A 25,386-nucleotide genomic window follows, 5' to 3' on the forward strand; every position below is an offset into this window, starting at 1 on the left:
CTCCATTTACTGCTCCTCCAAGCAGCATCTACACTCACAGCTGAAAGGAAGAACTGAAACCAGAGCGCTCTGCACGACTCATAATCCAATGCCATTTAGGACGTATGCAGAAAACGCCCACTTCTTCTGCTACTCATCTGCACTGGTAAAAGGTAGAAACATGTAAATTATTTTTCTAAATGTAGAGCTTTTGGTCTGAACTGGTTTGCACGTTGTTCAGTGTTTCCTCTAGATTCATTAACCTGTGATGTACTGCCACAGCAAGATCACTAAATGTGAAATTAAACAACTGTAGATTTTAGTAAAAGCACACAGACGCACATTCCTGCTGTTTGGAATATTCATATTTCATCAAAGCAAAAGAAGAATTGTGTTTCCTGCTCTGAGATCTGTACTAGAATAATAACTTGAATCGAAACGGAGATGGGTGTGGAGCCAAAATCATCATTTCAGTTACACTTGCAGATTTAAGAGAGGAAACACTGGTGAATGTGGTATTAGGGTGAGCCCGTCAAACAAATCCGTAAACCTGGCATCAAGGGTCGTGTTTGGTTTTCATGCAACGAGTAGGTAACACCTCTGCCTTATCATATGTTCTGAACCTGTGGTGCACCAAAATGTCAAGTCAAAAATAATTGTGGGCTTGTGGTAATAAATTAATGATCATCTGGTATCATAGTGTTGCAGCTGTGATGGGAGACATTTGAAAAGGGTGGCATTAGCACATCAGGGCTGTTCCTCACTTCCTTTAATTTTTTTTTTTTTCCCATACATGACTTGTGTGATTCACTTCTTGGGAAACTCAGAGCATGTTAGTTCATGCTTTGTGCTGCTTGTTGCACCCCTGATTTACAGAAGTGTCTGGGATTCCCCTGGACTGAAACACTCTCACTTCTTCTCTTTGCACATTTCCTCTGCAGCTTCTCCCTGAAACACAACTTAAGCTTTAGGCCAACTCATTCTGGTGTTAATTACACTGTTTGCATTTTACAGGTCACAGGTGTTTTTATTTAGAGCAGCTTTTAATACACGTTTTGACAGGAAATGTCTTGATTTTGTGTTTTACAAACACGTTGCCTTAAAAGACTAGTCTTTTTGATATTAAAGGCTGCCCTCACTATATACACATATGTGTATTTTTTGATATGACAATTTTTAATATACATGTCATTTACTGCTCACACAAAACATTTGGACCTCTGCTTCAATGTTATCACTAGTTTTTGCTCTGTTATATGTTTTTGTGCTGAAGTGTTCTATTCAATTTTACTCTGTTGGAAAATGTGACCACAAATTTGAGATTTTAAAGAAACAAGTCTAATAAATGATGTGGTAGTATCTTCATATTAAGATATGGGCTGTGATAATTATCATGAAATTATTTTTGTCCATATGTCCCACCTCTGACTCAAGATGGACACCATGTCAATTCTCTATTGCGTGTACTGTTCTGTCCTGCTGTATTAATTTGGGAAGCAACAGTACTTGGCCTTTGCCATCAGCAAACCTGATTCCACACTTGGTGTCCCGCTTGTCGATAGTGTGACTCCAACACAGCATGAGAGGCATTATCACAGAAACGATGAGGGCTCTTCAGCAAGCTGCCGCTGTGACAGTCTCTTATGGGCCAACAATAGCTCTGAGATTAGACAAGAACCTGACACAGGGACAGAGTAAACTGCTGGTAGTTAGGCTCTGGACTTAACCATGACCTGAAGTGATCGCTTCTTAGAACTATATGCATGAATGTCACTGCGGATCCTTGTTATGTGACCGATAAAGGATCTGCTCTGGATGGGGATCTTTTTTCTTTGGTTTCGATCGGGTAACATACAGTGCAGGCAGCCACACTTTCTGATTTTAGCATTAGATTTTCTTTTGGGACACATACACAGAATACTGTATCTGCAATGTGTTCACATCCATACACGAGAGCACATATTCCACCTTAGAAAAAAAGGGACTTCTGTTGTAAGCAGCATAAAAATGATGCAGAATTTCCCGATCTGGTAAAATGCATCCAAGGGAGAGATAGTTCATCAGCAGTGTTTGACTCAAGATGGATAATTTCAGTTGGGCCGGCCAAGCCCAAGCTGTGCCAGTCAGCAAGTAAAACCCTGAAACTGTCAACATCTATTTTCCTCATCACACACAGAGAGAGAAAGAGAGAGAGAGAGAGAAGTGGTAGCAAGCCCAGCAAGGCACGCATATTTTAAGTCACTTTGCACTCTTCAAGAGGGCCCTTTTTTCAATAATCCATTATGCATAGCAGCTCTGGCTCTCCCTGGTATTTCTCCTACCTTCTTGACGTCAGTTGCCATTTGTGAGGGTTACCCTGGCAACGGCCAGCCTCCCCGGGAGATGTCTGGTGGATAAGACGGCCCTGATAAAGCCTTTTAAGGTTCTACTGTTGCTACACCTTTTAATTGCCTTTGATACAGTGGAAGTATTACATGGAGGTCGTCAGGGCGCGTCGCCACATGTGGGCAAAAAAATGGGAACGTGCGGATATAAATAGGCATTGAAAAGCTGCTTCAGATTGATGTCCCATTATCTCCACTTGATTTGATCACCCACGTATTGAGCTCATTTTTGAGCAGTCCTGTGAAACTGAATTGGACATGATAGGTCTATTTTTGGCCACGTTTTTGCTCTACTCCTCTGTTACACAAAAGAAACACGAGTGCCACCCATTTTAACAATGTCACATTGTAGCGATGAGATAATGAGGACATGCAGCTCATCGTAATGCCTCTAAACAAAATGCAGATATAATTATGTGATAAAATGAAAAGATCAAATATCTTCCAAGTTATTCATGTATGCCATTAAACCCTAAATTCCCTCTGGCATGCAAACCTCCTCCGTGTACATTACTGATTATTGTAGTACATTCAAATGTACTAGTGAAGCAGAGCCTTGTAGTAATTTTGAATACATGCAAAACGTTAGATGGCAAACAGTAGGATGAGGAAAACTTGTGCAAACCTGTTGTTAGTTACGGGATGATTTTTACTGTGTTATTCCTCGTTGGCCCTAAACCACCCTCACATTCAAATGATTTCTTTCAGCTGCATGACTGTTACTGCGCTTTGAGTTCCATTACTTGTGCACTGCCCATGCTGAATTTGCATCCATGCAAATAATATGTCTCATTTGTGGGCAACAATTCAGTTGAAATACTGTACATGATACCTGTTCCATGCTCCATGGGGCTATTTATAGCCTCACCAACATGTGTGTCTTTCTTTTTTTTCAGACACCAGCCTATTGATGTGCTATTTTTACAGTGTCAATTTTCTCCCTCCCTCCCTTTTGGTTGCCAAGCAATGGGCCAAGGGACCTGATTGGCCAAGGATGTGCTTTTGGACACCCTGACTCTCTCAGCTGGCTAATGAATTCAGTAATTTTGTTCACCAGAGGCAGAGAGCAAACTCCTTCTTATGTAGTTCTTTTGTAAATTTCCCTGTACAATCAATCTCAGGTCCACAAAAAGCTAAAAATATTACAGTAATGAACTGACTTTACTAAAACACGGTGTATGAGTTGAACTGTAGTTACATTGCAGTTTAATGATACCTTGAGCAAAGATAAATCTGTTGAGCAGCTTCGGACATGACATGACAAAAAGCTTTGGCTGCCTCAGGATTATGTCATCTTTAAAACAAGCTATGGCAAAAACCTGTCAATGTATTATTGTTCATACACATTTAAAAATAACAGTAAACCTTTCAGATGTCATGATTACTGTGAGGATGTAATGACTATTTGTCTCTGATACAGGGGCAGATTTGAAATTGTGATTTGGCATGTGTCATCCAATTTCTCTAAATTGTGAGAATATTCAGTCGTGTGCAGTGTATTCTGTCATGATAACAATTCCAGTGAATTGTATTACAGTAGAAATATGACTATTTCTCATTTTGGAAAAACCGTCAATGAAAATATGAATAACACATATTGTATGAATGATGTATTATTTTTTAATAATAGCCTACTTCCAGGCTGCAATAATGATCTTCCTAAAAGACAAAAAAAAAAAAAATTAATCCCTGCACTAATGACAAACCAATCACAACACACTGTATGTCTCTGCTATCATGTTAATGCTAATCCTCATAATTTGTTTAGGGGGAAATTGGTCTGACACACCTAAACTACTGCTGTGTGTCTGAATTCAGTTAGACTTAATCTGACCCCATGCCACTCCGAAAGGAAACCAAGGGCCCAGCAACTTTCATCTACCCTCCATTGATTATGGCTCGTGCAGAGATATGGAAAAGCCTATCCCATTGCTCCCTTTCATTGGCCCCATTAAAAATTCATCCTGTCCTAATGGAGAGAGATCCTTATCAATGAGCCAACCGTGGTGTGCCGGGGTGAGACTTGGCACAGCTGTCTCCTGGCACAATCTAAACTCTTCAGACCTTTTAATTTGGATTTTGGGTAGTTTTTAAGTAGTTACGCATTTATCTTTCCTGTTCTGTATTCTAGTCACTGATATGATTTACGGTAACCTGAGTGTTGCAACAGCAACAAAAATATTTCTGTGGTAATTTCCATTGTCTTCATGTCACTTGGCACATTAAGGTAATTTATTATAAGTATTATGCCTGCTAACTAGTGAGCAATTTCTTAATTTATTAATCTTCTGATTATTTGATCAATTTACAGAATAATCATTTAGTCTATAAAATCTCATAAAATAGTGAAAAATTCCCATCACGGTGCCCAAGGTGGCGTCTTTAAATTACTTGTCAACAGTCCAAAACCCACAGCTACTGAATTTACACTGATATAAAACAAAGAATAGCAGAGAAATCCTCAGATTTTAGAGGAAAGTCACAATTGCTAATACAAAATTGATTCATCGATTAGGCTAGTTGATCAAAAGAAAATTAATCAGCAACAATTTTGATAAATTGTTTAAGTGAATAGTGTCAGATTCTCCAGTGTGAGGATTTGCTGCTTTTCTCTTTTATATCCTTGTAAATTTGGGTTTTGGACTGTCGCTTTGGACTGTAGTCCTCAAAATCTATGAATCTAAATCAAATGTAACTGAAAAGTGTATCGCTTTATGTTAACAAACCTGTACCACACCTCAGATGAGGTCATAAAGTCACAAACTAAAGTCACAATTGCCAACAGATTACATTCATAGAGCAAACAAAGAAATACTGCACTTTCCTCACCTCCAGCTTAATAATACTAACACTGTAGTTTCACGGCTCTTCTAGTTAATTCACTGTATTGGTATTTGAACAAATGAAAGAGTGGAGTTTTGACCTAAATCTGGTTTTGCAAACAGAGGTGAGGTCCATTTGAATCACTACAACCACTACAGACTGTACAGGTCTAGCGTTTGTTTCCTGTATCCCATTCGGTTCCTTTTTGTTGAGGGGGCTGACAGACGATACCATTCTGCCCGTAGGTTAAACAACCAGTTTAATACATTTTCCCAAGCTGAAAGAAATGCTACTACCGAGTGCTTTAGACTGCCGACTTAAATAAAAAAACTGATTTAGCAAGAATTTTATATTTTTATAACTGCTTTGTTGGTTATTAAATAGAGAATATCAACCTACTCACCACCGTGCACCCCTCAGCGTAGGCTGTTGCCATGTTCCCACTTTCATGGGTGTGGTGATTAGCTTGCTTGGTGAAAATTTTAGTCAAATCTGACCCGAGTTGCGTTCGTTTCTGACCCTTTAAACCGATTAAATTGTCTCAAAATTAACACAGAGCCTTTTGGGATTTCTCTCACAGCTGGGACCATGGTTGTCGTGTGAAAACGGATCGGTGTGACTCGTATTGGAAGGACGAAAAGAGCCAAAAAGCCTGTTTCAGGTAAGGACGTGTAGTCTTGTCTTGATATTTTTTGGTGACTTTTAGACTTGTTTCCTACTTGGCTCACAGCGAGATTGTTTTGTTTTATGTCACCGAGAGTGAGATGTAGAAATGTCAGTGAGTTTGAAATATTACCGGTGCTCTGAGCAGCAGTGTAGCTCTTGACATAACTGTTCACAATCTACTATTGCCTCAGTGCTGTTTTTTTCCTCTAAGCCAAGCTGGTGAAAATTCACTGCTGCCGTCCAAACGCGGCCTTTTACTGGCTGTCAAATGACTCTCAGGCGGAACTATAGGGGCAAAACCTTTTTACTAGTAGACACATATTCATCTCGTCCCATTTCATACACCAGTTTTCTCATTTGTGGTTGCACGATACCCCGCATAGCCGTTTTTTCTTTTCCATTAAATATACATGGACAGTCCGCCTTCATTCGAGCGGCAACTGGTTGCGTGACGGCGGCTCATGCAATTTGTTGCTTGTATGAGAAATTTCTGTCGACTCACATCAGTTCATAAAGACTTTTATGACATGTTAATTGCATACAGAGTGTGTGTGTCTCCATACTGATGGAGCAGATTGCTTCCTGTCTTGGCTGTTGTTGACAGTCAGTAAATAAGTCAGGACAGTAGGTTGATGTTGGTACAGAATATATAGTATGTAGTTACATTTTATAAAAGTTAATCACGTATGTTAACGTATGTAATTAAAGGGGGAATCATCCACCCTTTAATTTGATTAAAACAATCTATATTAATAAAGTGGGTTTGATGTAGAGCCAAAACATTAGTCGATTTATTGAGTAGTCAAACAACAGAAATGTAATGTGCAACAGTTTTCACAGTAGACTAATTGTCTTTTTTCAATATGCTTCTCAAAACATTCATTGTAAAATGAGTATTTTGGGATTTTTGGACAAAACAAAACACTTGAAGACATCACCTTCAGCTCAGCAAAGATTTTGAAAAATTTTTTGATGTTGGTTTCATAGAATAAACGACTATTAAAAAAATTAATCAATAATGAAAATAATCGTTAGTGCCAGTCCTATCAGGATGAGTAAGCAGATAAAATGCACTGCTCATTTAGAATAGTCAAATACGGTTTTATCACTTAGCTATGATACAGCCTGTAAAGCTCAACTGACTAGTCGATTAATCGATTAGTTGATTGAAAGAAAATTAATTGGCAGCGATTTTGATAATTGAAAACAACATTTACACAAGACAACATTTAAAATATTTCACAATAAGCTGATGTCTAAAAAAATATAAACCTTTATTATAATATTTTCGTGCTGTAAGACTTGTGAGATAATATCGTCACTGTATTAATATTAGAATTTATTGACTTTCAACTCAATCGTAATGTGATGATAGGATCATATCATGGACCATATTGCAAAATTGTGTTATTTTGAACTATGCTACAACACTGAGAGCCGAAGTGCAGTTAACTGCATTAAATATCAAGTGGAATCTTTTCAGGTGATTTTACATACATTTGCCATATTGTGATATACCCTCAGTGGGCAGATTATTAGGTACACCTACAACCCACAATTTATTGCAATAAATCTTACCTTCATGGAAATTATACTGTTCAGTTTTTGTTGTCAAAGAGATGTGTTGATTCAACTGTAGTTTATGTTGAACTGTGTTACATTACACAAATAGATGTTTCTGTTATTCAGCATACCGACCACTGATATAAATGGGGTGGACAAAATAATATAAACACCTATCAATGTAATGCGACAGTGTATGTATTGATTTATAGAATAGATATTCTTTTTAATAGCATGATGCTGATTTCATCTGTATAGCCCAACACCACACTGTACTGCATCTCCCTGGTCTACATTTTCAAGATCCTAGTTGTACAGCTGTACATTAGCAGACCTACCACACCTCAGTTGAAATAACCTTTGGTAACAACAACACAACAACTATTAGATACTAGCAGGAAATCTCGAACATTCACGTAAGGGGATCATCTGGCATCAGATTATGGATATCACTTAGATCCAGTTTCGTCCAAACAGGCCCAGTCTAATTAGGTTCTTGTAGTTTTGATGAGAAATTATGTGTGACTACATTATGTGTAATTCTGTAAGTGTCTGGTGCAGGTGGGGTAGAACCTGTGACAAGAGTAGGTCATACAGTCATCACACATTCATTCGCTGTGATCCTGTCAGTTTAATGAGTGTAATAATGATTCAACCCTTTTTTCAGTTAATAATTTGCTGTTGCAATTCATGACACAAAAAGGATATGATTTGTACACGTGTCAGCCAAACACAAGGACGATATGTACACTTTCACCTTACTGGAATCTCACCAGGTATTTCCTCCATTCTCTGGATGTTTGGAATAGTCATTGGGTCACCTGAGCAAGTTTACACCAGGTTGAGCTGCTCTTTCTACATCCAGTTTTCACTTTAACACATCAAAATACTGTTGTGAGTTTCCTACTCGTTTTCTGTGCATGAGTGCTTGAAATAAGCTCTTAAATAGAAACTGCAAAAGGAGCATCAGGTGTATTGTTATATATATATATAGTTTTTGTTTTAAAACATATTAAACAAATTTCAAACTTGATAATCTCATGAATAACTAAGCAGCTTTTGCATCTTGCACCAGTGGTTATCATAACTTAAAATTGCATACAGTTAATGAGGAAGTAAAGTAAAAACGTAAAGAAATCAATGCTGATAGGACCTGTGCCTTTAGATTGTATATATATATTGGAAATTCACCACCTTGTGCTGTTTGAGCACAGAGTTGGTCTAAATCAGGCAAATGGTCAAGTCATCAAAATATATTACAAGGGAGCAAAATGTATGTATATATGCATTGTATGAATGAAATTTATAGCAAATACACTTATGTCCAACTTATAGACTATGATTTTGATAATGATGATAAATCTTAAAATCTTACTGTAAATCTGCATAACAATGATATAAAGCACTCACAGTGGGCCATGTTGCAAGAATTTGTTCAGACCTGGCATTTCATAATGTTAATTCCTTAACTTCCTGACCATTTGATGTTGTTGGGCCCCTGTGGCTCTGGGTGCAGCTGCACTGCCTGCACCTCCTGCTGCTGTGTTCACCAGTATTTGTTCATGATTGAGGCAGATGTGCCTGACTTTCTACTGTATGTTACCCAGAGGGAGCAGAAGGTCTCACTGATCAAACAAAGTACAATATATATGTGAGTATTTGTTATATAATTCCATTCATGTTTTATTGGGATGTGAACCACCTCCAGTTTTGACAAATTGAAACATTATAATTGGCTCCTGGACCTAAGAAGTTCTCTTGCAGCGCTTACTGCCATGTAACTGTATATTTCCTGCTCAACACGAACTGAATCAGTGGGAACAAACACTGAATAGACAGTGTCTCCTGTCACAAATATATAATGACCAAGCTCTATTATGTGAACCTGAGACCATAGTGAATTAAGATTGACAATGACTTTACTGTGGAGAAGGTGAAGAATAAGGAGATCTCTCTGCATGTCTCTCTTTCTCTCTGTTTGTGTGTGGGTATAAAACTGAAAGTGAAAGTTTGCATGCCAATGTCTCACACAAGATAAACAATTAGTTTTATGGTCATCGCTAGCCTGGATTAAAACTTGATAATGTAGATGTGCAACAGCAGCTAATATCATGTTGACAGCTGAACCAGATGTAAAAACAGTGTGTAAACTTATTACATAAAAATTGTTTAAAAAAAAAAAACAAAAACAAAAAGAAGATAAGGGTTACAATTAACCATTATTATTCCATTAATTGATTGGTCTATAATATGTTAGAGATGAAGTGTTACAACTTGATGTGTCCATTGCTATTTCCCAGAGCCTGAGGTGACATCTTCAAATTGTCGAGCAGCACTCAGTTTACAATAACATAAAGTTGGAAAAACCCACTGATATTGACATGTTTGGATGCTGGAAGCTTTGAATTTTTGTTTAGATTTTTTCTTTGCTATTATTAACTAATCAATTAATCAACTGCCAGTCAAATACACATTTCAAACCTTTCAAATTTATATGTGTGCTCAATAAGATGATTATTCTGGCAAATTTTAAAAAATATCTTCTGTTGTGTCATAGTTAAATGTTATTGTCTAACATGAAGCACTTTGTAAACTGTTTTGATGAGTGCTATAACATAGTCATCACTGATTATATTTTAAGTTTGAGGATGGTGCTATAACTCCTCACATATGAGTGATGAATTATTGAACTAAGGACAGTATGGGTACTTCAGATAACCACAGCTATGTGTAATGGGTCATGTATAAGCTTCTCTGGCATGTCGGACTTTGCCAACGCAATACAGACATGAAGTGAAACTGGAGTAGACAGATGTTCTTATACAAACAGGTGATTAAGATCCTATCTATGTCTGTTTGAGAATTATGTGTACACAGTAGTTTGATGCAGGTGACAGCTGTTTGGTCCAATTTCAGACTCATTGGTCTCTTGCTGGCGGCATCAGGGTTAATTGGTTGGTTGGTTGGTTGGTTGGTTGGTTGGTTGGTTGGTTTGCGTCAGTAGGGCAGAGCAGGAGCAGTTGTAGTCTCCAGTGGCCAGTCTCAGAGACACAACTGTGGTGGTGCCAAGCAGCACTATACTGTAGCTGGCAGCCACATACTAAACAATGGGCAGCTCCAGCACACAGCTCCGCCTTTGTCGCCCCCAATGCTGTGCCTTGCTCTGGGCCTGCGTTGGCCTGGCTGGCTGTCTGGCTGCATGACTCAAGTCACACAGCTGGAGAAAAGACATACACACACACACACACACACACAGGCACTGAGGTTTATGACTATGAATTGTTAAAGACAATCTTAGCAGGGACCATTTATCCGTATTAGTTTCTTTTGGATAGGGTTGCTTTGTAGTTCATTACAATAGCAGTTTTGAGCGGCCTATTTTGGTTTCTAAGTGACTAATTTTTAGTATCCAAATGTGAGCAGGACAATCCATGTGGCAGTCATGTCTCACCCTAAAATCAGGGCTGTCAGTTTTATCCACACTGATGGGGAAAGCCCCTTATGCATCTAGTTTTTCAGCATCATCCTCCATCATACCTGCGTTATTTTCCACCTCATGTCTCTTGTGTGCGCCGTTGCATTTCACGACGTAAGCCTGGGGCTGAAAAAATCGATCGAAAATATTTAGCTGAGTATAGAAGGTCATTTCAAGTGTTTTGGTAGTCCACAAGGCGCTCTTTGTGACGTGGCAGATTTCAGAGGCGTACAGTGCAATGGATCCATGGCTGTCAAAGAGCAGTACCACATCATAGGCGAGCTGATGCTGAGAGCCTCTCTTCAGGGGGGTTGCGTCAACCGGAGGAGAGGGTGACGTCACTCCTGGGCAGCTGAAAGCATTGCAACGCTTGCTGTCCCTGATGTCTCGTTACTGTCGAAGACCTCCTGAGACAAGAGTCCACAATGAGCAGTTCAATACATCCTCTCTTGTGTCTGAGGAGCAGAGGCACAATGGCCAAAACCAAGGGAACCGGGAATCTAAAAGAGCAGCCTTTTACACAGACAAATGCGTAGTATGTTAAGAGGCAATCTTAGCAGCATGAACATCACATTACTGTCTTAGTTAATTATTTGCTATTTGTAAAATGACAGGATTTTCCTTCGTGGTGAATAAGTAACTGGGCCCCAGTGGTTTTAAAGCCTCTGCAAAAATGAAGATAAAGCACAAGCATCCTCCTCTTTACATTAACATGATTTCCTGTGGAGAGGAAGGGCTGGACTCGGCCTAATTGTTGAATTATAGAAAATGGAACTGAAAATTTAATCTCGGAGGGTTAGACTTCTGGACAGCAGACTGTAAAACAGCCTGGAAAATGGGAGGGGGGTGCGGTCCAAACATTTCTGAGGAGTGTCTAAGTGCTTTGTGACCCACATTCAGCCTCCCTAAGGTAAAGGTAGTGGCAACTTACGCACGCACGCACGCACGCACGCACGCACGCACGCACGCACGCACGCACGCACGCACGCACGCACACACACACACACACACACACACACACACACACACACACCACACACACACACACACACACACACACACATACATACATATACATACATACATATACAAACAGATGCTGAATCTGACACACTTAGCCCAGACATGCATTCAAATAAATGCTCTTATAATTTATACACTCATAGATAAATACATGCACATATTATCTCTTTCTCACACGGACATATAGTCTAATAAACCACTCTGCCAGCAGTACACAACCCACAAACACACACATATGTTCAGGGCTCTTTGGGCTGGTTCGAGCAAACAGAGCAGTACAACAACACAAAAGGCTGATTGAGTCAGGAAAGGTCAGAGCCTAGCTCAGATGGCCTTTTGAACCAGACTGGGGGTGTTTGAAGAGCCAGGCCACCCTCCAGGCCCCCACCCAGCCCCACCCTTCCCCACTCTTTGCAGCACCCTCTTCTTTGGTTTGAACCCAAACAGGATACCTATGTTTGTCTGATGGAAGTGTTCCCATCCTTCATTCTCCGTCCGCCTCCTGAACTTATAGTATTTCTGTCTCTCTGTCTTGCAGGTGTCAGCTGGTAAAGCACGTGTGGGTGTGTGAGTGAGTGAGTGTGTGAGTGAGTGTGTGAGAGTGAGTGAGTGTGTGTGTGGGTGTGTGTGTGTGTGTGTCTGTGTGTCTGTGTGTGTCTGTTTGTGTGTGTGCGTGTGCACGCGTGTAGGCACGTGTGTTTTCCCAGCCCAGTCAGTATTTGGAGCAGAGTGTGGCCTGAACACATCACAGAGGGACAATGAGCGAGCTGGAACAGTTGCGGCAGGAAGCCGAGCAACTACGCAATCAGATCCGGGTACGGCAACATTGTGTGCATTGAGTTTGTTTACGTTAACATGTGTCTGTTTGTGTGTGTTGTACATGAGTGTGTACATCACACGTGTGCCACTGTCTGTTCACTGCAGGCTGTGACTCACACAGTTTCAGATGAGACAGTGACGCACTTGGCATATAACTTGTCAATCAGCCACCTCCATTCTCGTGCAGAAATTGGATTCTAGGAATTGATCTATAAATGTCAGCCGCTGCTGTGTGATTATTCTGTGATCACTGAGATACTCAGTTTCTGTGACTGGGAATAACTTATTGCACATGTTACAACACTTTTTAAAAGCAGTTTTTGTCATTTCTTTTTTTAAGTAAGTATTTTTCCTTCATTTTGTATGTTTGTGTAGTAATCATGTGGGACGTTAAGCTATCCACTAAATGAATAATCTGAAATTTGTCCCTGGTCAACATGATCATTAAGGTTTTCGTTTTGTTGCAGGATGCCAGGAAAGCCTGCAGTGACTCCACTCTGTCACAGGTAAGAGACTTCCTCTTCACATTCATATCACTTAGTAAATCATTAAAAGTTTTATTTCCTGTGCCTTGTACAAGTTTGCATGACAGCAACACAGGGAGTGCTGAAGACCTTAAAAGTTGCTGTAAATGGCCTAAACCATGGGAAAGAAAGAGAGTTCTATATAACATAAGTGAAGTGACACATGAAGTTGCAGATATTCACAAGGCAAGACACTATACAGAGTTAAGCTTTGACCTGTAAACTTATGTTATAGTCTGTTAAGTTCTATGGTCAAAATGGACATTAGAAATATTTCTAATGTCTAGTATTCTACAGCCATTATACAGTAGTATAACTTCGACTATTATTCATCACTGTTCATTTCTGAGTGGCCTGTTATTGCAGTCTCAGCTAGTGCCCAGTGATAAGTGTGTATGGGCCTCGAGTGTCGCCGCTGATGCTTCTTCTTGTGTTTTGGCAGATCACAGCTGGTCTGGACTCAGTGGGCCGGATACAGATGCGGACACGACGCACTCTCAGGGGCCACCTGGCCAAGATCTATGCAATGCACTGGGGAAGTGACTCAAGGTAGTGTAGTTATTCTACAAACAACAAAATTATTAGCTTCGAGCAGGATATAAAAGTTTTTATTTGTTATTTTATTTTGTTGTAATTTCAGAATTATTTCTGCAATTTAACAAGTTAGTTGAATAATAGATGGGTTGCACTTTGAGATAACATTGAACTTTCTCATTTTTGGGAGTCCTTAAAGAAGTGACTGCTGTAGTTTTACACACTCTGACTCTGTTTTCTTCGTTTTATTATCATTAATTATTTCTTCATTATTTTCTTGTTTTTAAATCAGTAGTTAGGATAGGTTTGCTGTTTTCACCTGCTGGCTACGTGGCGTTTTCTGCTGCAAAATTATATCTGCATTGTAGCTCTCATAAATTATCTACTGTGGCCTGCAGTGGACAAGAGTCACAAAAATGCTAATAGATTAAGATGTACAATAATAATAATCATCATCATCATCACAATTTGCCCAATTTCTTTTCAGATTTCATAAGAATTGTATGAGAATTGTATGATGGTCATTTTTCCCCTGATCCAGTTTTAATTTCTGGCATGACTAGCAGACTGTTGAATTTCTAGACTGCCAGCGACAGTATGACGACTGTTAACACTACAACTATAACTGTCAAGATGTATGCCAGGGCAATAAAGTGCCACCAAGGACAGTCTGCAGGTTTTCATTCCAGCTAAACATGGACACACCCTCAGCCCGAGTACAGGAATTTAACAGTGAAAATTTGACAGTCTGGTATTAGGTCAATCTCTGTCTTTGCCTTAATTAGATTATTAATAATTACATTATTATATACAAGAACCAATACTAAGTAATACCACTACAAATTGACTATCAATATCTGGGCTGCGCAGTAAAGCACCACTGCAGTTACGGCAGCTATTAGTGCTAATATAGACTGGAATAACAAATTATGATTTAGGGGTTCACAACTGGTGTTGTATCATTGGTGTTTTCTTTCTCTCTGTTTAATATGTGTGTGCCACTCTTGATCTTTCTCTCTGTTCATCTGTCTCTCAATGCAATGCACTGGGGCAGTGACGGCAGTCCCAGGTGTGGGGCTATACTACTACTAGTACCACTTCTACTGCTACCACCACTACTACTATTACTACTACTACTACTACTACTATTATTCTACTAATATGACTAATACCACCATAAATGATTGTCACTACTGCCACCTCCACTACTACTGTGCATCCGTCTAAGTGCTATCACTAATTACGCCCTCACTATGAGCACAGTAATGATATTCACAAGGCACAGAGACGGGCAGCCACCACAGCTTATGTAATATTTTCTTAAAGATGCAGTTTGTAAGAGCTAAAACTTTTACAGTTTCCCAAGTGTTATGATGATTCAAATTAAATTAATGAGTAAAAGTCCTCCGTGTCCACATGGCAAGCATCTGTGGCTGCACACAATGAGTTGTCACTAAATTTAAACTTACAAACTGCCTTTTTAACGGTTTGCTTCAAGTATGAGCACTGAGTTATTAGTCAATATTGTATTTTCCCCTTAGTATGCATGCAGTGCACTAATCCTTTAGGAAAAAGAGGAAATTTGAAGATGATGTAGCTATGGAGGTTTTTGCAGATAGGATTTTTAGAGGACATAGATCACACACTTCTGTCCTTTCTAGGCAAATTAGTTTTCACCACTAAAACCTGTGTTTTTGTCTAAGTTATGTTTCTTGTAGCTGATTATTCATATACTGTTCAATCCAGATCACCCTGTTAGGTGTGTGCGTGTTGGTGTGAATGTGCTCATGTGTGTGCCTAGCACCCTCTGGGTGACCCTGCAGGACACCAGTGTTTATTTTGTATACAGTAACTGACATTTGAGCTTGATGACCCTCCTCTTGATTGTAGTGTAGCACCATCAACCTACTTCCTGTCCCTGGAGAGGTAAAAACACGCAGTCAGGATGGGAGCAAGGGTTCCAGCTGTTTCTGCATCTGTACCACCTTCAACTCTCACTCTGTTCTCCCTGTTCCGAATTCATCTTCTTCTGTCTTCTCTTTCCTTGCTGTCCCTTCTTGCTCAGCTTGTTTCTAGTGCTTTCCCAACCCCTCAGGCTTCCACCTCCCACCCGACGGCAGGGACTTTTATATAACCGCCATAATGAATATTACATGGAGTGGGACATTAAAAGTGGCTTCCCTGGACGAGGAAACTTTCACCAGGAGAGGGAGAAAGAGGGAAGATGGAGGGAAATGAGCCCTGGGAGAGAGGAGTAGGGAGCTCACTGAAGAGCTGAATGCTTTTTGACAGAGCACCTTGTGGTCATTCAGACAGTGTAGCACAGTAGTCTGTAAGGTGGCTGGCTCTCATTGCTTTTAATGAACCAGGTGCATGTCCCTTAGATTATGTGGGTTTTTTCAACGTGTGAGCCTACTTTCATGCTGCTTTTCTTAACTTGTTTCCAGGTTACTTGTCAGTGCCTCACAAGATGGAAAGCTAATCATTTGGGACAGCTACACAACAAATAAGGTGAGATCACTGACAATCAACAGCAGAATATATAATATGTACAGTTACAGCTATATTAAAACCATGTTCTTTATCTAATAAAGAATTAAAATAGCTAAAGTTACTGGCTGTATGTAGAGAATAGTCTGTTTAATGCATGGGTTCCAAAACACTAAGAATATCACTCAGCCTTATTGCTAGGCAAATTCAGATTTTTCTTATCACCCAGAAATAATGAGATAATTATTTAAAAAGAAAATATGTAGCTGCTGATTACAAAATCAGTTCCTACAGTTCTCTCTAGCCTTATCTTTTTTATTTAGCAACTACACCATCTGAACCTCTATAACTAAACTAAAGGGAGAATTGGAGATTCTGCTCATACCAATGCTTTGACATCTAAAGTGGAGAAACAGACCTCCCCAGACTGTCTTGTTAATGTTAAGTTGTGCATCATCTGTGACACATTGGTTATTGACATATTTTGCAACAATTCCACCCAGACAAATGAAATAATGCATCCTTTATTTTTTTATGTACAGAGGAAGTGGCAGAATTTTGTCAGCTGATGACTTAAAAAGTTCCACACAGCATTTTGAATTGAAACCCACTAATTGACCTCAACCTGATAACCTTTAATCTTAATTAGCCTTAAAGCTCAACATTATTTCCATTAATGTATTTAATGAAAAGCTGTCTCTGATTCTCCTTGACCTCAGATGCATGCCATTCCACTGCGCTCTTCCTGGGTGATGACGTGCGCCTACGCCCCCTCTGGGAACTATGTGGCCTGCGGAGGCCTGGACAACATCTGCTCCATATACAGCCTGAAGACCCGCGAAGGCAATGTGCGCGTCACCCGAGAGCTACCTGGACACACAGGTAGGTGCAGGGCCGGCCACAGAATAAGAAAAATAAAAGAAGACTTAAGAGAACCCTTAACCTAGACACGTTGCTTATTTATATTTTTATATTTTTATGTTTGTCTACTTTGTTTCCATAGAGTCCGTGTATGCAGACACTCTGTAATACACGTTAAAGAATGATAAGCATGTCAATTTGTTGCTCCATGTAAACAGAGACAAATGCTCTGATAATTAACTAAAGGGACTGTACATTTTTATCATAGCACGACCTGAGGACAGCCCTCCATCATGCCTGATTTATCAAATACTGTACCTTTGACACACATATTCCTTACTGGCTTTTTAGATTGGTGATGTCATGTATAAGTTGGCTGATTAAATCAACAAGTGAGACAATGGAAAACTAAAGACAAACTGTTGTTAGTTTCCACTGGATCTCATACCTGTGCATCAGCTTATTTACAGTATGTATCCTTGTGTAAACATCTGCATGAATAGTTAATTTTTTTTGTGTTAGCATGAAATATAGAAATTCCATTTCAGAAATGGAAGGTAGAATTTTCCTACTTTGCCAGCCTGTGGAGAAACTACAAATTGTATCCTTCACTATAGCTATACCACTATGCTAATGCAACTCTAGAGCCTGCACATCCTTGTAGGTGGAGGGAATTTTTCTACCCCAGTGTGGCTTTTTTTTGGGCAGCTACAATGCTGGGTGAACATATCTATTGGAACCAATGTTTTGAAAATACAAGCCCAACTCATCTTTATTTGGGTGGACATAACTACTTAACCACTTACCACACCCACTGCTGGCACAGCCGTAGAAATTCAGTCACTACAGGCCTCGGTTACGTGGTAAGTGCCTAAGGGAAACTGACAAAGCAGAAGGGAGCTCTCCTTATCTGATATGGAACCTCTGTTTATCTGCAGGTTATTTGTCCTGCTGTCGTTTCTTGGATGACAACCAGATACTGACCAGCTCTGGAGACACCACTTGGTGAGCAAACAACTCTGTGCTCTCTTGACTTAAAGACCTAGGCTGTTTACATGGTAGAAAATATTCCATTGATATTCTTGTTTCCATGCTACACAGTAAACTGAAGATGTTCCTCCACATTATGTACAAAAGTCAGGAGTTTCTCTTCAATATCCATCCTCTTACTCCTCATTCTCCATATTTCTAGTATGTGGGAGTAAAGGCACATGGCAACTAACAAGCTAATATGTGAGGGTTTTCTCTCATTTGTGTTAATACTAGGTCAGTGTGGCAGCTTGTGTAAAAGCACTTATTGTCTTTCATACACAAAATCTTCCTGTGCTGTATACTTCCCAGCTGTGCCTTCATAATAAGTCAGGTTACACTTTCATTACTCATTCCAAACCAAAACTTGCTTCCTTGCAGTGCATTGTGGGACATAGAGACAGGCCAGCAGGCCACCTCCTTCACTGGCCACACAGGCGATGTGATGAGTTTGTCTCTGAGCCCTGACTTCAAGACCTTCGTGTCAGGAGCCTGTGATGCCACCTCCAAGCTGTGGGACATCCGTGATGGCATGTGCAGGCAATCCTTCACCGGCCACGTGTCCGACATCAACGCTGTCACCGTGAGTGCTGGACTTTAAATCACAAACATACTACAGAAAGGTGGAGGGTGAAGGACTGATTTTGTTTTTTTTTCTATATCCGTTTGTACTGGGTTTTCATTTCTGGGTCCCAGACTTCTAAGACAATCATTACTCATGCTAACTACTTCTCAGTTCGTCCTGTATTTATTTCTATACCGGTCACTCAGGCCTGCAAATAAAATGGATAATTCCTCTGCTTTTAATGAAAAAAACTAAAAGAAACATGGTATAGTGTAATTTTTAATTGTATTTCATTAATAAGTTATAAAGAATAACAAAAATATTTAACACAAATTAAATTGCAGAGAATAAATCCCAAAGCATTACCATTTCTAAATGAATGACATAATTTAAAAAAGCAGGTAGTTTTTTTCTAAACTGAAAAATATTGTTGAGGGGGTTAGAGGTTTTCATCTGACAGTGGTAATATTCTGGAAACCTTTAATTTCAAAGACTTGCACTTTATGTTGAAGACTTTATGAATTCTGACGGATTAGGTGCTTAGATGTCAGCTGATGTGAGAAGGCTCATCGATAGGGTTGTTTTGTTTGCTTAGTGTGCTAATATTACTCATCTAAATCAGGAGATGTGTGGCAGCATTTAATGTATTTCATTTAGCTATATAATTGTCTTTGTCATTCCGCTAGTGGAAATATTACTCTATATGTCATAGCGGTCCTTTAAAGCAGGTCACCATCTAAGTCACGACACTTTTGTGGCCTTTGGATGGACTGTAAGGTTCTAGGAAAAACAAGTAGCCTCTTTAAAGAAAACGTCTCCCCAGAGGAATCACCCCTGTGCCTCAAAAACACAATATAATGGTTTAACAACACTTTCCCTCTGCTTGATTTAAATTTTCCTCCTGCAGTTTTTCCCCAATGGGAATGCCTTTGGCACAGGCTCAGATGACGCCACCTGCAGGCTGTTTGACCTGCGTGCCGATCAGGAGCTGATGATGTACAGCCATGACAACATCATCTGCGGCATCACTTCTGTGGCTTTCTCCAAGAGCGGCCGCCTGCTCCTGGCTGGCTACGATGACTTTAACTGCAACGTGTGGGACACTCTGAAAGGCGAACGTGCAGGTAAGTGATGTCTGAAGTCTGGTATGGGTTTTTCAGATTTTTAGGTGACGGCTATGAGGAGACTCTCTTGGCTTAAAGAAGAATTTAGCTTGTGTTAATAACTGTGTCTCATGTCATTTTTTTTAAATTCATTGGAAGCAACTGGCTAAAACAGGGATGAGAAATGTTTATTCAGTTGGCTGCAACAAACCTACTTTGATTACTGATTAATCTGATGACTATTTTCTTTCTTAACAAGTTGATTATAGGTCTTTAAAATATCAGAAAATTATGAAGATAGGCATCACACTATCTGAAATCCTGAGGATTGTCACATAAAACAAAGACAATCTGTAAATTCTCATATTTGAGCAACTAAAACTAGGGAATGTTTGGCATTTGTGCTTGAAAAATTTCTTAAATGATTGATTGATTGATTGATTGATTGATTAATTGATTGATTGATTGATTGATTAAGGCTTACAGTAGTTAGCAGTTATTTCCTGTCAGTTGATTAATTGACTCAACTAATCATTCAACTCTAATATGAAGCATAAGTTTCATCCTAGAAATGTGTTTTTTTCCTCGACCTCCAGGTGTGCTAGCGGGCCATGACAACAGAGTGAGCTGTTTAGGAGTGACAGAAGATGGCATGGCGGTGGCCACCGGCTCCTGGGACAGTTTTCTCCGGATCTGGAACTAAAACAAGCCTCTTCCCTGCCATACTCAATCACTGCCCGCCAACTTCCTCCCCACAACCCCCGTCCACCATATCCCAACTCATCTGCTGGGCTCGACCTGAGGGGTGCACACTGTGTCAGCCTAAATCCTCTTAATTCACCCCTCCTCTGTCCGCTGGCGACCTGCCCACCTGTGAGATAGTACCGACTCTTTCTACCTTTCCAAGTGACGTTTTTCTCACCCAGCTATACACAGCAACACAAATAAGAACCTTTCAGTAGAGTTGTCCAATCAAAAATAATATAAGAGTTATGAAAAACTGAAGGAAAAAAAATACAAGATTTCACCCCTCTAGGGGGGCGATAAAGAGCATCTGTTACCATGACTAACAACAAATGAGATGACCGTTGGTGTGTAATATGTAAATGTATATATAAAGACCGTATATATGTATAGCATTATGTGTGTATATATGCATCATATATGCATATATAATGTGTATGTATATATTTTTGTAGTTTATTTCCCACCTTTTTTTTTTAATATAATTTTGGGGTTTTTATGTTTTATTTCAAATGTACATATTGACATTACTTCACATGCCAGAAACATTTATTTTATCCTGTGTGAGTGTCAAACAATTTAGACACAGCAAAGTATCATAATTTAGCTTAAAAGTCTCCTTTTTAATTTTTTCTTTTAAAATTTCTGGTATTTGCTGACTCAGTCAAGCTTAATCACCTGGCAACAAAAAGAGGATATCAGTAAGTAAAGCAAACAAAGCAATTATTTAAAAATACAAATTGGCTAAACTCGCTTTCCTCATTTATATGTGTGTATTATGGTTACAGGCAGTGTGCATAACTCATGCATCCTGCACTTCTAAATGTTGCGTTCATGTGAATGATGCCTGTGATGGTTTTTTTCTTTTTTGTTTGTTTGTTTTTTAACAACATGAACCCTAGCATTCCTCACCACAGTCTTTTGTTTTGGAAGAAAACTGTCACACTGCTGTGATTGTGATTAGAGAAAGAGCTTAAAACCAACAAGCCGTGTCTTTTTTAGTATGAATTCAGCTTTAGCTCCAAAGTAGCGACCAGTGAATTTTAGGCTAAGATAGAGAACTTTTATTTTATTGGAGGCCCCGCTTTGGCCTCCACTCAAGTGGATTGTGATTTCAAATCATCGGATGTTGAATATCTGAAGACCACAGCCATCACATGCAAGTCAACAGCTGTGTGAAATGATTATTAACCCAATAATGGTCCTAAACAGAGGTTTTGCATCTGGATAGTCCTGTCTCCTGTGGCCTATAGAATCTACACTTTTCCTTAAAGTTGAAATGAGCATCTCAAGTTGCCCATACAAATGACACTGATGGAGAGAAGGGCATTGTGAAGAGAGACGTATTCTCCCCGAGCAGAAGCTGCTCTCTGCCTGTGAGCCTGTTACGGCAATGAGGCCTGTATGGACAAATGGGAGAGTGCTCAGTCATTATGTGAGGATATTAAAGGACCATAAAGGACAGCAGCGACTCTGTCAGCAGCCTCTGAGGACTAGAGAAAAGATGAAGAGAGAGAAAGATGTCTGTCATGTCATTTTTCTTTTTCTCTTCTTTTTTTTCTAAATGAAGGATCAATGAGTCCTTTTTTTTGTCATCTGCAAGGTGTGAACTGAGTGACTGCATGGGACTGATATCATGTTAGCCACTCCAAAATCACATCAGTGCCACCACAAGCCTGTAAAAAAAAAAAAAAAAAAAAAAAAAAAAAAAAGGAAAAAAACAAATGAAAAAGATTTTTTAAAGGGTTTAACACTCTCAGCGATATTTTTTTTTTCCTCACCAAAAACATGTTATGAAATGTTAGATATTGCTAGTGAAGAAAGTACACTTGGTAGACAGAAATGTACATTTAGTAGAGAGCTAGAAATGCACTCACAAACTGTAGTACAAATGTAAACCATGGAGCACGTGACTTATTTACCCATAGAGGTAGTATTTCTGATTTTGAGTATTTTCTCATCACACATCTTCCATTATTTTGGTTCCTCAAAAAGGCTTCATTTCTAAAACTTAAAACACATAATGTGTGTGAGTTGGACCTATCCATCAGCTGTCTAAGGTGCCTATCTCTAAATATAAACATTTGACCCACGCGGGCCGAATAAAGGAGGGTTTCTGCTCCTGTGAGATGTGGCACTTTTGTGTCTCCATTCTGCCTTACGATACCATTCATAATAGAAGGTAATACTAGCATCGACAACAGTAATGTTTTCCTCTTACTATTCCTTTTTAAACACTGATCAATAAGAAATATTGCTATTCTTTTCTTTTCCCAATAGAAGCACATTCTGATACTAGTGAACACTAAATAGCATGCTTACAGTAAACCACCATGACCACATGCAGCTCCATACTCTTCTTAAAGCAAGTGTTTTACATCACTTTTTTATACAATTCTGCTTTCTACTACTACCGTACAGTTTGTAGTATTTATTAAGGTTCAATCAGCTATCAATGAAACCCCTCTTTGGCATACCGTGATTCTAGTGATATATATTTTTTCTTTTTTTAATGTTTTAGCTGCTTCTACCTGGCTTTGCATTAATGAATCCATTTTGAGAGAATGTTAAAAATAACAGTTATAGTTTTTAGCCTGAGAATATCTTTGAGGTGTGTAGGATGTGATATGTATTGCATATCAGTGTTGAGGTGTGTGTGGGGGGACGGGAGGGAAGGGAGGGGGTTGATTTGGTAATGTATGTGGATAACATATAGATCTAAGTGTTACTTCCTTATTTGTGCCAATGTTATCCACAGACCCTGAGCTGTGAACTGAAAATTAGTCGATGTGACAAAAAAACAAAAAAAAACCAAACAAAAAAAAAAAAAACACACAAAACATGTTAGCTCACTTTACTCAAGTGCCAGCCTTGTCCATCTCCTTTGATTAAGGTCACATCAGAGTTTGATTTTATACCCAGTCTGTTGTCTGTACAAACAGGTGGATTGCTTATATCTGAAGCTGGGTTTTTGTATCTCAAAATGTTATTAAGTTGACTGTGCTTATAAGACTCAAGTTTCTATTTCAGACAGTGGACATCAGATGTTCATGTGTCCCCAGATAAATGTGACAAAATGATGGACTGATGGTTTGTATTTAAAGGAAGAGTTTGACATTTTGGGAAATTTCCACTTTCAGGCAGTTGGATTAGAAGATTCATACAACTCTCATATTTGTCTGTTAAATATTAGGCTACAGAGGCAAATGTTGCATTAAACATTACAAGTTTAAAGTATGGTAGCTCACCTTAATAGACTCCATGTGCCGCGCATCACTGCCGCTCCTGCCCACCAAGAGAACGTCTGAAATGACTTTTTGTAGGTGGAAACAGCCCAAATCAAAACAACCTGCCAAATAGATTAAATTCATTTTTACAAACCCATTAAATAAAAACTAGCCCATTATGGAAATACTAAGTACAAGCAGCAGCCTTGAGCAGGAGTCTCCATTGGTTGCCTGGCAACTGGTCCAGCACATAACTGGTCCTCCGCCCATTAAAAGGCAAATTACCTTTTTTACACTTAAGTTTTTGTATATATTAAACAATCAGACATAGCTTAATGTGTCATTAATATCTAATCAATGAGTTCTAGATCTTGTATGCAGATAATTTCGGTGCTTGAAAGGGTCATGCTAGCTCCAGTTTCCAGTCTTTGTGCTAAGCTAGCCAGCGGTATGTTTAGCAGACAGAAATGATTCATCTCATTTCTCATCTCCGCTGGAAAAGGAATAAGCTATTTCCCATTATGTTTAACTATTCCTCTAAACAGACCTTGTTCTCACTTTCATACGCCATCATCAACTGTGTGAAATTTTAAAAAAAAAAAAAAAAACACCATAGCCTTTACCAGGTGAAAAAAGGGTCGTCTGTATTACTGACAGTGATATTCAGCAGGCAGCCATTTCCTCACTGTGTGTGTTATTCAGCAGAATTAGCAGCTGGAACCTGGAATAGTAAATTAACACTTCTACGTGCCTGTGCAGTTCATTCATCTACGTAGTGCAGTAGACTCATTAATCAAAAAAGGTGCTTGACTTCATTTATTTTCTCATTACTGTTGAATTTACCTGCAGCCTCTCCCAGTTCAATCCCATAACTACTCAACTGTTATGGAGCTGTTGGATCAGATTCTCTGGTGTTACAAAAAAACAAAACTTGATGCATTCAGGGTCTGAAGTACCAGAACCTAAATCTGTGACATATTTTAATCCCTGGAGCAAGCATGTTTGGGATTAGTATTATAGGCAATTTTGGCCATTGTCACCCACAGTGCCAACACCTAACTTCAAGAGCAGATGTGACACATGTTCTGGCAGTATTTTTGAAGACTGTATTTGCATGAAACTAAAATGTAACATTTGAATAAAAGAGTTGTTTTTCTGATAAACAGTCACCATAGGAGGAAAGAAATCTTCCGACACCGCACCACTTGAATTGGTTGCATCACATAACCACAGCACCCTCACAAAATAATGCACTGCCCCTTGACTCTACAACCTACTGTTCTGACATTTTTTTTATTTTGTTTTATTTATTGTTTTATGTTTTAAGCCAGTAAAGACCAGGGACTTGGTGCCATGATAATTCTCTTACAGTGCTATTGTGTGAAATTATAATCACTTGTTATGGAATAATTTTTATAGTCTTTTTCACACCAGACCTTTTTTTTGTATTTGTACAGTGGCTTGGTGATACTGATATGTTGCCATGAGTTATTGTAACCAATAAAAAAAAGCTTTTAACCAAGAATATAGATCCTGGCTGGATTTGTATGTGTAGAGAATATAGTATTTATCCTTTC

General features: G+C 39.1%; 1 protein-coding gene across 2 annotated transcripts; it reads left to right on the top strand.

The window, feature by feature from the left end:
- On the top strand, positions 1-22,314 carry LOC130171348 (guanine nucleotide-binding protein subunit beta-4). Of its 2 annotated transcripts, XM_056379307.1 has the most exons (12): positions 1-152; positions 5,767-5,847; positions 12,452-12,728; positions 13,200-13,238; positions 13,699-13,805; positions 14,845-14,859; positions 16,238-16,301; positions 17,000-17,162; positions 18,080-18,146; positions 18,552-18,753; positions 19,643-19,859; positions 20,435-22,314. In XM_056379307.1, the coding sequence occupies exons 3-12, from the start codon at positions 12,672-12,674 to the stop codon at positions 20,539-20,541; spliced, it is 1,038 nt and encodes a 345-aa protein (XP_056235282.1). In that variant the 5' UTR covers positions 1-152; positions 5,767-5,847; positions 12,452-12,671; the 3' UTR covers positions 20,542-22,314. The 2 variants fall into 2 exon arrangements, with proteins under 2 accessions (XP_056235282.1, XP_056235283.1); XM_056379308.1 differs by lacking the exons at positions 1-152; positions 14,845-14,859 and having other exon boundaries at positions 5,487-5,847.
- The last annotated feature ends 3,072 nt before the right edge of the window (positions 22,315-25,386 follow it).

This window comes from Seriola aureovittata, chromosome 6, assembly GCF_021018895.1.
Source record: "Seriola aureovittata isolate HTS-2021-v1 ecotype China chromosome 6, ASM2101889v1, whole genome shotgun sequence".
NCBI lineage: Eukaryota > Metazoa > Chordata > Actinopteri > Carangiformes > Carangidae > Seriola > Seriola aureovittata.

What these genes read in the sequence shown, in the direction of transcription:
- LOC130171348 (XM_056379307.1), top strand. Translation starts at nt 12,672, where the DNA reads ATGAGCGAGCTGGAACAGTTGCGGCAGGAAGCCGAGCAACTACGCAAT. An exon ending in AACTACGCAATCAGATCCGG is followed by an intron (nt 12,729 to 13,199) that starts GTACGGCAACAT and finishes GTTTTGTTGCAG; the next exon opens with GATGCCAGGAAAGCCTGCAG. An exon ending in CCGACATCAACGCTGTCACC is followed by an intron (nt 18,754 to 19,642) that starts GTGAGTGCTGGA and finishes TTCCTCCTGCAG; the next exon opens with TTTTTCCCCAATGGGAATGC.